The sequence below is a fragment of the Canis lupus genome, chromosome 29 (genome assembly GCF_011100685.1).
Source record: "Canis lupus familiaris isolate Mischka breed German Shepherd chromosome 29, alternate assembly UU_Cfam_GSD_1.0, whole genome shotgun sequence".
NCBI classification, from domain to species: domain Eukaryota; kingdom Metazoa; phylum Chordata; class Mammalia; order Carnivora; family Canidae; genus Canis; species Canis lupus.
This window is the reverse complement of record NC_049250.1, coordinates 38,591,693-38,606,713: the sequence shown is the minus strand read 5'-3', so window position 1 is coordinate 38,606,713 and position 15,021 is coordinate 38,591,693. Positions and strand designations below refer to the sequence as shown.

Genomic DNA, 15,021 nt, shown 5'->3' with positions numbered 1-15,021 from the left:
TCCTGGATAATTTATTTGAAAGAATTTTGTGTTCTTTACTGATATCTAATGGGAGTAAGTCAAAGACATTTTTACCCATTGCTTTAAAAATGAATTTTATGGAATAAATTATTCCTGAAGTTTGTAGATAGTCCTTTTGATTTTTTTAGGACTTCATCATAATTATTTTCTTTCTTTGCAGCAGGCATTTTGGAGATCAAAGATGGGTAGAAAAGATGCCTCCACTATAAAACTTCCTGTTGATCAGTACAGAAAGCAAATTGGTAAGCAATGAATTCCCTTTGATACATTCCTGTGAATTAAGATAAAGAAAAAAGCAATTATGTGTGATATTAAGAAAATAACTTTTCCCTAATACATATGATACACAGAATATGAATACAAAGGATTATATAGTTTTTAAAGAGCAAAAAATAAGTATAGCCCTGCTTACTAATGCAGAAATACACTTTGTGTACTTGTGATTTTCAAAGCTCTTATAATTTTTATTAATTTAATAAAAACAAAAATACATTTTATTATTTTTATTAAGGCTAGAAGCTTCTATATAGTAAATATTTTAGTATCATCATCTATTAAATCATTTCTTTTTCTTCATGTAAAAATTTTGTTGATTCAATGACAATAGTTTAATAAGCCTGAAATTCCTTAAAATTTTATTTTAACAAATGGTGGACCAAAGTCCACTTACCAACATGAAAAAAAAAACAACAACAAAAAAACCAGGAAGCTTATCTATTTTAGATTATATGCTAAGTACAAGATTTTCTACCCATTCTTTTCAAAGGTACATGAAGTGTTTATAAAAAATTTACCCACATACAAAGTCATAAACCAAATCCCCCCAATTTTAATGAATCTATATCCTACAACTTTGAGCAAAGTGTAGGAAAATTAGAAATTAGAAATCAGAAGCAAAAAAGGTAACTTATCCTTTCCCATTTTGCATCTTGTCTTTTTACATGGTTCTACTCATTCCCACCCATTCCCACTTCTTTGGAAATAGAAAAATAATAATTAATAAAAAAACTTCTAAAAAACTGAATGATAAACAGAGAAGTTACAACAGAAGTCAGAAAATAATTATTAATACCAAAAGAGAATACACTTATTTTCTAAATGTGATATATAAGGAATACTCCATAAAGATATTTTTGTAAAACAAAGGAGATGCAAAATGAAAAGAATATCTAGACTATATATAACCAATTGAAAATTTATATGTAGAGAAATAAAGTCTTACTATAAATAACTAAAGTAATCTGGAAACCCAGTGGTAAAATGGGTAAAAAAATGAAGAGGCAATTCATGAAAGAGGAAATCTAAATAGGCAAAAAGAATAAAAACAAAACAACTGCTACTACAATAAAAAAATGATATCAAAAGGGCCTTACAAAATGATCTGACTCATCTAACTGATAAATCATATTACAAAAGTATTTCTAACTAGATTGATTTCTTTTTTTTAGAAGTTTTATTTATTTATTCATGAAAGATAGAGAGAGAGGCCGAGACACAGGCAGAGGGAGAAGCAGGCTCTATGCAGGGAGCCTGATGTGGGACTCGATCCCGGGTCTCCAGGATCATGCCTTGTGTCAAAGGCAGACGCTCACCTGCTGAGCCACCCAGTCATCTCATAACTAGATTAATTTCTTGAAGGATGGTTTATGATGTTTGATTTTTTTTTTTTTTTGTATAGCCTTTCTTCCTTCACTTGTAGGATGCCTGATGAATGAATAGTGTGGGTTGTTATGTTATTTACGTTTAAATAGGACTGACTTGATCATATTAAAGTCTCTGATCCAATGGCATCTGCTGACCACATAGAGAATAGTCATATTGTGGATCAATTCATAGTCCAAATATTAAATACAAACTCTTAGAATTTTGACAAGCATATATACCCAGGTAACCAGAAATACCAATCAAAATAGAAACATTTCCATTTTCTCAGGTAAATCTTCGTATTTGCTTCCAGTCAGTCTTTACCTACCTCCATATGCATATGCAACCACTGTTCTGATTTCTATCACCATAGATGATTTTTTTTTTGCTAAAAAAATCTTGCAAAGGCTTTTATTGAAATTGAATTTTATGTAACGATCAATTTTGGAGAATAGACACTAAAATCTAAAGTCTTGTTTTATAAACATGACATATTTTTCCTTTTATTTACTTTTATTCATATTTATTAGAGCCAAGGGAGGGTGAGACAAAGTGATATAATATGAAGGCCTCAGCCCTGTTCTTATACTAAATTGTTCAGAGGGTGCTGTGATAGGCATTATATTCCCATACAAAGTTCTCTTTCCTGTTTTACTTCTTCTTGAAAATATTAACTTCACAGATGCACCTGTCTCACAAGATTCTTTGGAAATCCATAAGAAGGGTTAGACCAGTTTGTAAAGTACAGTGTTGCATGGATACGAGTTATCCTGTGTGTGTGTGTGTACTTTGCAAATATAGTAATCATAATCAAACACAATATACTAAAAGTAAAAGAGTGGTGGTATACTTTTCTTCACTACTTTTAAGGATAATGCATTGCAGTCTTAAGATATGCATATATGTATATACATAAGTATATATGCATATACTATAGAATATTATAATATCTAAGTTTTTTTAAAGACAGAGAGATGAAATAGAAAAGACTACTGACCAGTTAGTTAATACAAACTAATTAATTAAGATATTAACTAATTCAAGGATTTTTCTTAAGGAAGGATTTTTTGATTTCCTGTATCAAGGTTAGAAAATACCACAAGCCTAAGATCATACTAAGGATGATAGATCTATCACTGGCACTGTCTCCCCTAAATGGAGTCCTATGCAGATGTTTCCCAGATCTGATCAAAAGTGTGAGGAGAGAATAAAGCAGCTAAAATTATCTTGAAGAGATATTTTAGTATTGGTGGTTAAAAAAAAGAGAAATATAAATAGCAAAAGAAATGAGTATCATAGTGTTTTTTGTTTGTTTGTTTGTTTTTTTACTATTAAAGTTATCAGTAAGCTACTTTAGTTGCTAGTTAATAAACATTCACAAAGAATAGTGGCATTACATATGTGCATTGTCCTCTTACTAAATCTCACCTATTTATATAATTTCTGTTTGGTCAATCAGGAACTGTATTTGGTAATACTGTGTTGTTTTTTGAATGATGATTTTAATATCACTGTTTAATGTTTATCTTCTGCCAAAAGTTTTGCCTTTTCAATTAGGTACTAAATGACAGTGATTAATGGCTTTCATAAAAGCTTTCTTTATATTATTCTTTGCTCAAGTAAGAATAAAGTGAGCTAATGCTGAGTGGAAACACCTTGTAGATACTGATCTTTACACTAAATGGACACTGTTTTAATTACTATAACATGATCTTGAAATGTGTAGTGAACTAAGATGAAATACCTTCTTGCTTTCCAGGCAATGCACCTAAGAAAAACAATATTCTGAAATATTACCGGCTAAAACAAATTGGTTTTGGTCCTATCATTTCTTCAGATATAATATTGAAAAAATGGATAGTAAGATTGTGTAATATTACATGTATTGTTCTAGAGATAAATCATTTCAAAATTGGAAGAAAATTTTATAAACTGCTTTAACATAATTATTTTCTAAATATATGTTTTTAAGTATATCAAGCCAAATAATATTTATATGTGCTAGGTAAATCATTATAAAAAGACAACTAATTTACTTGTCAATCTCTTTTTCTTATATATTAAAGTTTGCTAACTATTATTAAGCATCTTGTGCCAGACACCTCTTATTTTATCTTCACAGTAGTCCTGTAAAAGAGCAACTACTATTATCTCCATTATTAAGATTAGGAAGATTTGGCACAGATGGGTTAAAGAATTTTCCCAAGCTTCTACAATTGGTAGGAGGTAGAGCCAGAACTCAATTCCAAAGAATTGACCACAGAATCCCTTCACTATACTACTTCCTTGGGGTTGAAGACTATAGTAGGTACTAGCAGATGAAAGATAATTAAGTTATAAGATTTGAGTTCATGGAATTGACAGTACAATAGCACTTTGGCTGTCAGGAGATTCTGAGGTAACTCCGCTCCTAATTTAGAAAGACAAAAATACGATGCTTCCATTTCTTCTCTATTTTTAAAATTTCATCATACTTTTTATGATATTGATATACCATTTCTTAAAAGTTTTTATTAAAATTCCAGTTACTTAGCATACACTGTAATATTAGTTTTAGATGAACAATTTACTGATTTATCCCTTCCATACAACACCCAGTGCTCATCACTACACGTGTATGTATTAACCGCCATCACCTATTTAACTCATCCCCCTACTCTTGCTGGTAACTATTTTTGTTCTTTATAGTTGAGTCTGTTTCTTGGTTTTCCTCTCTCCTCTCTCTCTCTGTTTCTTAAGTTCTACACATGAGTAAAATCATATGGTATTTGTCTTTCTCTGACTATTTCACTTAGCATAATACTCTTTAGCTCCATCCACATCTTTGGAAATGGCAAGATTTCATTCTTTTTGATGGCTGAGTAATATTCCATTGTGTGTGTATTGTGTGTATGTATCCACAATGTAATATATTACTTTGATATTACTTTTATATTATACTAATTATATATTAGTATATATACTACACACTACATCTTATTTATCCATTCACCAACAATGGACATTTGGGCTTTTTCCATAATTTGACTTTTTTTTTTTTAAAGATTTTATGTATGTATTTATGAGAGATACACAGAGAGAGGCAGAGACACAGGGAGAGGGAGAAGCAGGTTCCCTGCAGGGAGCCCAGTGTGGGACTCAATCCCGGGACCCCGGATCACACCCTGAGCCGAAGGCAGATGCTCAACCACTGAGCCACCCAGGTGTCCCCATAATTTGACTATTGTTGATAATGATGCTAAAACATCAGGGTGCATGTGTCCCTTTGAATCAGTATTTTTATATCCTTTGAGTAAATACATAATAGTGGAACTGCTGGGTCATAGGGCAGTTCTATTTTTAACATTTTGAGAAAACTTCACACTGTTTTCCAGAGTGGTTGCACCAGCTTGACTCCCACCAACAGTGTAAGAGGGTTCCCTTTTCTTCCCCATCCTTGGCAACATCTGTTATTTCCTGAGTTGTTAATTTCAGCCATTCTGACTGGTGTGAGGTGATATCTCATTGTAGTTTAGGTTTGTATTTCCCTGATGGTGAGTGATGTTGAGCATCTTTTCACGTGTCTATTAGCCATCTGTATGTCTTTTGAAAAATGTGTATTCATGTCTTCTGCTTATTTCTTAACTAGATTATTTATTTTTTAGGTTTTGAGTTTGAGAAGTTCTTTCTAGATTCTGGATACTAGCCCTTTATCTGATATGTCATTTGCAAATATCTTCTCCCATTCTGTAGGTTGCTTTTTTTTTTTTTTTTTGTTAACTGTTTTCTTTGCTGTGCAGAAGCTTTTTATCTTGATGAAGTCCCAATAGTTCATTTTAGCTTTTCTTTCCCTTGCCTCCAGAGACGTGTCTATTAAGAGGTTGCTACAGCCAATGTCAAAGAGGTTGCTGCCTATCTTCTCCTCTAGGATTTTGATGGTTTCCTTTCTGACATTTAGGTCTTTCATCCATTTTGAATTTATTTTTGTGTGTGGTGTAAGAAAGTAGTCCAGTTTCATTCTTTTGCACTTTACTGTATAGTTTCCCCAATACCATGTATTGAAGAGAGTGTCTTTTTCCCAGTGGATATTCTTTCCTGCTTTGTCGAAGATGGGTTGACCATATAGTTATGGGTCCATTTCTGGATTCTCTAATCTGTTGCACTGATCTCTGTGTCTGTTTTTGTGCCAGTACCATACGGTCTGGATGACTGGAATCTTGTAATATAGCTTGAAGTCTGGAATTGTCATGCTTTGAGATTGCTTTGGCTATTCGTGTCTCTTGTGGTTCCATACAAATTTTAGGATTTTTGTTCTAGCTCTGCAAAAAATGCTGGTGGTATTTTGATAGGGATTGCATTAGATGTTTAGATTGATTTGAGTAGTATAAACATTTTATTGTTCTTCCAATCCATGAGCATGGAATGTTTTTCCATTTCTTTGCATCCTCTTCAATTTCTTTCATAAATGTTCTCTAGTTTTCAGAATACAGATCTTTTACCTCTTTTGTTAGGTTTATTGCTAGGTATCTTCTGGTTTTTGGTGCAATTGTGAAGGGTATTGTTTTCTCTTTCTGCTGCTTCATTACTGGTGTATAGAAATGCAACAGATGATTTTGTATGCTATGACCTTTTTGAATTCATGTATCATTTCTAGCAATTTTTTGATGGACTGTTTCAGGTTTTCTACATAGAGAATCATGTTGTCTACAAATAGTGAATGCTTGACCTCTCCTTTGCTGATTTGGATGCCTTTATTTGTGTTATCTGATTGCTGAGGCTAGGACTTCCAGTACTGTGTTTAATAATGGTGAGAGTGGACATCCCTGTCATTCCTAACTGTAGAGGAAAAGTTCTCAGTTTTTCCCCATTGAGGATGATATTAGCTGTGGGTCTTTTGTATGTGGCCTTTATGTTGGTGAGGCATGTTCCCTTTATCCCTACACTATGGAGGGTTTTTATCAAGAATGGATGTTGTATTTTGTCAAATTCTTTTTTCTGCATCTATTGAGAAGATCATATGGTTCTTATACTTTCTCTTATTAATGTACTATATCACATTGATTGATTTGTGGTTACTGGCTACCCGCACAGCAGAGGAATAAGTCCCACTTGATCGTGGTGAATGATTCCTTTAATGTACTATTGGATTCAGTATCCTAGAATCTTGTTGAGTCTTTTTATATCCATGTTCATCATAGATATTGGCTGTAATTTTTCTTTTTTGTGGGGTTTGGAATCAAGGTAATGCTGGCCTCGTAGAAAGAGTTTGGAAGCTCTCCTTCCACTTCCATGTTATGAAATGGTTTGAGAATAGGTATTAATTCTTTAAATGTTTGGTGGAATTCCTCTGGAAAGCCATCTGGCCCTGGACTTTTGTTTGTTGGGAGTTTTTTTTTTTTTTTTTTTTTTTTTTTTAATTACTGAGTTAGTTTCTTGGCTGGTTATGAGGAATACTGTTATTGTTGAAATAACGTTTTCTCTGGTTATAGAATTCTCATTTGGCAGGTTTTTTTCTTTTTTTCCCCTGTGTGATCTTTCAACATAAAATATTTCCACACTGTATTTTGGCTATTATTTTTGGTCACTGGGAAATCAATCTAAATGTTATGTCTTTAAAAATAATCAACCTTTTCTTTTGTACCTCCTTTTAAAATTTTCTGTGTCTTTGGATTTCCGCAATTTCACTATGATGAGTTTAAGTATAGATTTGACTTCATTTATCCTACTTGAGGTATTGTTATTGTAATGGCATATGTTATTGTAGGTCCATTTCTTTAATATGTTCTAGAAAATTCTTAGCCATTGTGTTTACTTCAGTTTTCTTCTTCTTTTCTCCTTTTGGGAAAATACCAGATATTCTATTGTGGTGTAATAGGATATATGTATTTTTAGCTGCTAAGTTGTTCTCCAAATTGGTTGTACTGTTTTATAGTCCTATGAACAAAGTGTTGTCTATTTCTCCATATCTTTTTGTTATCATCAGACTTAAATTTTTGCCAATCTCATGCACATGCAATTGTATTTATTCTTATTTTAGTTTTCACTGTGTTGTTTACTGAGGTTAAACTTATCTCATATATTTACCGATTTTTGGATTCTTTTTCTTTTGTGAATATATTGCTGCTCATATTTCTTTTCTTTCCTTTTTTTGGTGAGTGGGCTTTTAACTGCTCTTTCCTTTTCTTTTTTTCATCTGTTCATATATCTATAGTTTCTTTTTTTAATTTTTTTATCTATAGTTTCGAGAATGAATTTGGATAACACATTTTGTGGTAAAGTTGAATGAACTATATTAAGTTGTTTTTCTCTCATTGTATTGAATTCTTTATGTACACTGATAATAATGCTCTGTTTCTTTATTATGTTATTAAACTTGCTTATTGCCTTGGAAATATTATTATATCATAATAATACTTGTTTAATTACTACAGCTTTGGGTTTTTTCTAATTTATATATTTTTTAAAGATTTTGGGCAGCCTGAGTGGCTCAGCGGTTTAGTGCTGCCTTCAGCCCAGGGCGTGACCCTGGAGACCCAGGATCAAGTCCCATATTGGGCTCCCTGTGAGGAGCCTGCTTCTCCCTCTGTCTGTGTCTCTGCCTCTCTGTCTCTCATGAATAAATAAATAAAATCTTTAAAAATATTATTTATTTGAGAGAGACAGAGATAGTGATAGAGATCATGAGAGAGAACATGAATGGGGAGGATACAGAGAAGCAGGCTTCCAGCTGAGCAGGGAGCCCAACATGGGGCTGGATGCCAGGGCCCTGGATCATGACGTGAGTCAAAGGCAGACACTTAACTGCCTGAGCCAGGAGCCCCTTACTACAACTTTTTAATACATCTTGACAAACGGTAAAACAAATCCTCTCCTCTCTTTGTTGTTTTTAAAACCTGTGTCAATTAATTTTGGTCTTTTATCCTCTTGTGTGAATTTTAAAATTAACTTTGTACAGTCATGAAAAAAGGACATTGGTAGTCATCTTGGGATTATAGTAGATTTATAGATTACTTTGGGAAAAATTTATATCTTTATGTATGAAAATTGCATCAATTTTATCATTTTAAATAACATATAGTTGGTGCATTTGATAAATTTTCATTATTTTCTTTATAAAGTTGTTGAATTTTCTGAGTTAAACAGAAGTGATACATATCTCAATTTTTTGCTATTATTGTGGCTAGATCTTATAAAATTATATTTTGCGATTGGTTGTTACTATATAAACATGCTACTGAATTCTAATTGTTAATCCTATATTAAGCAACTTGAGTACATTTTATTACTTGTAAAAATTTGTAATTTCTCTTTGATTTTCTGTGTAGTTTTCTAATAGGTACACTTGAAAAAAATCTTTCAGTTCATCTTTTATATCTTGTTATGTTGTTTTTCACTTGGAAATAGAGATATTCTGTTCCTAACTTTAAAGAAAAAGTTTCAATCATTTTGCCATTATGTGTCATGTTAGTTCTAGGTTTTTGGTTACATACTTGTTGAGCTAAGGAAATTCCCCTTTGTTCTTACTTTACTAAGAGATTTTTTCCCCCTTTTATAAAGTAATGAATTATGTTGCATTTTATTGAAGATTTTTTCTATCAGAAGAATATTTTTTCTATCAAGTTATAGTAATAGATTTTCTTTTTTCCTTCCTTTTTTTAAAGATTTGTATGTCTCATGACACAGAGAGAGAGGCAGAGACATAGGCAGAGGGAGAAGCAGGCTCCCTGTGCGGAGCCCAATGTGGGACTAGATCCCAGGACCCTGGGATCATGACCTGAACCACCTAAGCATCCCTATACATTATTTTTTTAAAAAATGGAATTGGCATATGTCTTTTCATTCTCTTATCATCTTTGTTCAGTTTTAGTTTGAACGTCATACAAGATTTCTATAATGAATTGGAGATATACTCTTCTTTTATATCCTATAGGACAGTTATACAAATTTGGAAATGTCACTTTCTAGAATGTTTCTAAAAGTCTCTAGCAAAACCTCTGTCTGAAGCTTTTTATTTGAATGGATCTTTAACAATTTTCTCTCTTTTTTTAATGTTTAAATGACTTATATTTTTGAACCATGCTAGCTAACATATTCAGTGACAAAATTGAATGAAAAACTTTCAAATGTATTCATAAAGTGTGTACATTTTTTTAGTATTTTTAAAATATCTACTATAGTTTCTATTTTTAGTTGATGCAATCTTTATTAATATTAGCTGAGATGTCTAATATTTTACACGTTTTAAAGAATTAGCTTTTGGTACTATGTATTCTGTTGTTTCTTTTTCCATAATTTTACTCTTTAGGATTTCCTTCATTGCGATTCCTTAATTTTTCTTTCTTTTGTAATTATTTGAGTGGAATGCTTTGCTATTTGTTTTTAAACTTCTTAAAAATAATGTATTCATGTAATAGATCAGTTTTATATCATATTGGCAACATAACATTATAGCATTCTTGAGCTTTTATATATATTTATATATGTATTTCATATATATTTATATATTTATGTAATTTTAATTGATTCTTAAACTTACTGTTTTTGTTCAGAAACTTTCAGGATGATGTCAGTTTGCAATATTAAGCTTTTCTCTATTGCTCAGTATGTGGTCAATTTCGTGTATATTCTATCCATGCTTGAAAGGAATAGGTATTCTCTAATATTAGAAACCTACACTGTTTATGTTAATTGTGGTGTTCAAAACTATTTTATACTTTTTATGAATGTTTGAGCTGTCATTCCATGAGAAATAAAGTTAAAATATCCTCATTAAAACTATGGAGATATTAATTTTTGTAATTCTATTGGTTTTTGTCTTTTATATTTTGAGGGTATGTTTTTTGTTGTATAGTATTTCTAAATTGTATATATTTCTGGTAATTTCTCTTTTTCTATTTATCAAATAATGGTCTTTTTATTTTGAAAAATGCATTTAAGTTTTTCATTAGGGCTTTTTTGTCTTATATTAATATTTGTAAATAACTTTCTTTTGTTTAGTATTCTGATAATTTTTTTCATACTGCTTTATTCTTGTTTCAACTTTTGCGTTATGTTTTATGTTTTTTATATAGCCTAAGAATCTTTGTTTTTGAGCAAGCAAATTTAAATCTATATCATTTACTGTGAATGAAAAATCAAGATATATTTCCATAATACTATTTTGTTATCTTTACTTGTGGCAGGTTTTCTTTGCTAATCTCTACCCAAACCTTTTTTCCTGAGAAATCTGGAGTTCTTCTTGTTCAAATTTTGAAAGGTTTGCATTTAATTTAATTTAATTTTTCTTCCTTTTTTCCTTCCTTCCATCCTTCCTTCCTGCCTGCCTTCCTGCCTTCCCTGTTCATCCTCCTACTCTTCTTCCTCCCCCTTGTTTCCTCTTCTTCTTCTTTGTCTTCATTTTCTTCCTCTTCTTCAATTCCTCAAATTTTATTTTGTGAAATCTTGGTCTTAGTGAAATCTAAAGTCTATTAATATCTTTATTTATCCAAAGCAATATAAAGATTTTTAACTCTATATTATTACTCTTTCCTGTTGCTCATGTAATTGTGTTTATTACTTTATTTCTCTCATTTTCAATACCACAAACTCAATTATTACAGCTATCATTTTGTAGTTTTAGTCATCAGTAATTACTTATATCTAACTTCATACTTGCTTTTTTTCCTTTTTGTATTTCACATCTGCCTTCTGGTAAAGTTTCCTTATTTTTGCCTTCATGCAAATATCTATTAGTCTCGGTCTGTGTTTATAAAGCAGTAGTACTACATTGTACTTATACTTGAATTATAGTTTAGCTGGGTACATAATTTTAGGTTGATATTTGTATCTCCTCAGAACTTTGAAAATACTGTTTTGCTCATTTCCTGTTTCTGGTGTCTCTGAGAGATATCTTCCAATAATGTAATTGCCACTTCTTTTAATTATTCATTCCTGTTTTCAGATTTTTCTTTTTAACCTTTTTAGCTTTAATCTAATGCAAATGCTTATTTTTATTTAGTAAAAAGAAAAAAAGACTTGAAATTTGGTGTGCTCCTTCATCCTAAAGATTCTTGCCTTTCTTAAGTTATGGAAAGATTTAAATATCTTATTATTATTATTATTATTATTATTATTATTATATTATTTTGTCTTTTGAATAATGGCTTTCTCCCTTCTCTCTAATTTCTCCTTCTAGAATTACTATTCTATATAAATTGAGTCTTCATATTACAACATTCATCTCTCTTAAAATCATAGTTACATATTTTCTCTCTTTAAATTTCTGTCATATTTTGGGTTTGTTATTTCTCAGACTTATTTTCCCTTTGATTAGAATTTAAAAATTTTTATTCTTTCTCAATCATTTATTTATTACTATGTCTAACTTGTATCCATGGATATGTGATTTCACTGACCTTTTCTGCCATGTGTAAAAGGACCATTTAATCACTTTAAAAATCATTCTTTTTTGTTCTATTTCTTTGTGGTTTTTTTTCCTCTTTAATTATTTTAAACACCAATTGTACATATCATTCTTTCAGGCTTTTCCACTGTTCCTTCTTATGGTACCAACTTGCCCAACTGATATGTTGGCTTATTGTACCTCATGCTATTTTATTTTTCTTTCTTTTTTTTCAATCCTTTTATGGTTTATGTTTCTCCTCCCCTCCTCTGTATGTGTGTGTGTGTGTGTGTGCATGTGTGTGTGTGCATGTGTGTGTATTCATCTTCAATAGAGTCATTTGTTTTCCTTTCTATTTTCTCCTGCTGTGAGAGTTCCTGCAGTCTGAATTGTTTAATAATCTTACAGAGCAGTGTTTAATTTACTTACTCACAGTAGGGATTTTATATATTTTGGATCATTATTCTGACTTACTTATTGGCCTAAGATTCTTGCACTTGGACCTCACAACTTCTTTTTTAGTCTGACAGGCTTAAGGATTGTATTTCTCACAGGTGACACATCTTGTCTCCACACCGAGAACTTAGAGGAAGTAGAAATATTTCTTGCTATTTCTCCAAATAAGTACAGGTTATTTTTCTGTCTTTTTTTGTATGATTCAGTCAGTCCTTTGAAGATCTCAATTTTACCCATATATTTCAGTTTCAGCTTCTTTTTCACAGCTATGCTGCACATGCCTGGGCCTTAAAAGCAAATGTGCAAGCCTCTTGATATCTACAGCCAAGAGCAGGTTTTAGATTGCCGATCCTCCACCTCCCCACTCAAGGCTATTAGGATATCCCCTAAAACTAGCTGTTTTGCTTTGAGTTTTATCTTTGTTTCTACCATTTGAACATTTCCATTTTTCCTTTTATTATCATGTATGTATGTATGTAAGTATATACACCTTCAATATTTATAGCTTCATAGGATGGGCTTTTTACTACTGTTTCTAGGTGTTTATATCAAAAAAGGATCCACCTCAGCTCTGCCTAACAAATTTTCAGAACTGGAAGTCTTTTGAGCATTTTACTTGGCTGATAGCACATACTACTTTTTTCTTTTGTATTTTTTTTTCTTTCTTTTGTATGTATGTGTGTGTGTATATATATATATGTATATATATATATATATATACATATATATTTATACCTGCTGAGATCTAAAGATTAAAGACAGAAGCTCTATCTAATTTTATTTTGCATCACTGATGATCACTTCTAATGATAGAAAGTACCTAAAAATATTTTTTTTTAAAATCTCCCTAATTCTAAGGTAACTAAGTTCTACATACTCTTTGTATAATCTACTCTGTTCATATTACTCTTAAGTGTTCTATTATATCTCTTGAAATAATGAGTATCTTTAACTCGAAAACTTACTAAAATATGCTGTTATTTAACTTTTCTGAAAGTTCCTGTTTTATCTTCCCTGTGATACTTTTTTAAAGTTTTCCATTGATTTTTATCTCTGTACTGCAAGGATATACTACACATAGCAGTTACTTTGAAAACTACTTATTTGCTTGTTTTGGCTAGGTGCAAACTAAAGACTGATATGCTTTATAATATCTTCTACTGAATGACATATGCTTGGTCAGCATTCTTAGTATGATTTTTTGAGAAATTAGTTAATATCTCATGAGCAACTTGCTGGTTTATCTTTCTAGCAACCCAAAGCATAGTGCTTGTTTCCTAGTCCTTATGTATGTTATATCATGGTGGATCCTCTGCAATATATGACTAATATAAAGGTGTTCTCAGTATTTAAAAAAAAAATTGGTTTGAATTGCCTTTATAACACAATTTTTAAAGTTTGCATGAATTTTTATTTTTAAGGATGAATTTACTTATTTCCTCTCCTTAGTCCAAATATCCGTAAATAATTTTAAAAAATATAATTTTTGCAAATTGTACATCATATTGTATAACTGGCTAAATGTAAAGGTATACTATACCAGTGATAATCCACTGGATCTGTATTTTTTATTTTTTATCTATTTTATTATGTTTCTCGTTTTGTAAAAAGTTTTACATCAGCTTGATTAACATTCAAATTATTATTTTTTGCCTGTGACCATGGAAATTTCTGATTTTATTCATTTTGTAGCTATCAAAATGCTGATCATTTGTTTATTGACATAGTTACCAGAATTTGCTATAGGATTCCATAGGAAAGACTATAGATCCTTGCTTTTGTAATGAGTTTTCTAGTTATTTGTAGTTTATAATATAGTAACCTAAATTTGTGTTCATATGGCAGGGAAATTACTTTATATGCCAAATTACATTGCTCTTTTATATGTAATGCAAGTAATATGGTATGGTAATACCATATGGTAATCATATGGTAAGATGAGAAAAGTAAGATTTCAAATAGTGTTTTGCTTTTTGAAGAAGAGGGGAGGGATTTGAAACAGTTGATGGGAAATTATTCTAAAAATGTTGAAGGAAATATAAGTCTTTACTTTGATTAACAAATATTATTTGTCAGTATTTTTGGCATGCTGTAAATAACTCATCTTCCAATAATTCGTTTGAGTAATTAAATTTAGATTGCAAATTTTTCTTTTCAAATATTTTGACTCTTATCTCCTTGCTTTTCTATTGTATCTTAATTGGTGTGGTCTCTATAAATGGACAATAAATTATATATCTTTGTTATAGAGATCAGACAGTGAATAGAACTTGGTATTCATCCCAGACAGAATTATGATTGAATGTATTTGCAAGATTAAAGCACTGAATTTACTTTTTTCTAATTAAAGGCAATTAAAGATTTCCAGACACAAATAAAAGACAATGAATTGAGGAATAAGTGTAGGAGCAAGTCCATTTGCAGGTGAAAAGATGTGCCTTTGAAGCAGAACCAGCTGTATTTTCATTGAAAGAATAACAGTTTAGGAAGCTTTTCTGCATGTGCTTGCTTGATAGCATAATGTACTCATAAGCAGCTTA

The 15,021-nt window shown here is 31.0% G+C and overlaps 1 protein-coding gene across 19 annotated transcripts in view; it reads left to right on the top strand.

Annotated features, from left to right (window-relative positions):
- TRIQK (triple QxxK/R motif containing) overlaps positions 1-15,021 on the top strand; it is an 84,882-nt gene that overhangs the window by 44,386 nt on the left and 25,475 nt on the right. For 13 of the 19 annotated variants that reach the window (XR_005381229.1, XM_038579741.1, XM_038579738.1 and 10 more), the window contains one exon: positions 182-263. Coding sequence is in view for 18 of the 19 variants with exons in the window: in XM_038579751.1 (XP_038435679.1) it covers positions 182-263 (82 nt within the window). In the remaining variant the exon portion in view is untranslated. The remainder of the gene's footprint in view (positions 1-181; positions 264-15,021) is intronic. The other 6 variants (XM_038579745.1, XM_038579735.1, XM_038579742.1 and 3 more) reach the window with 1 other exon arrangement.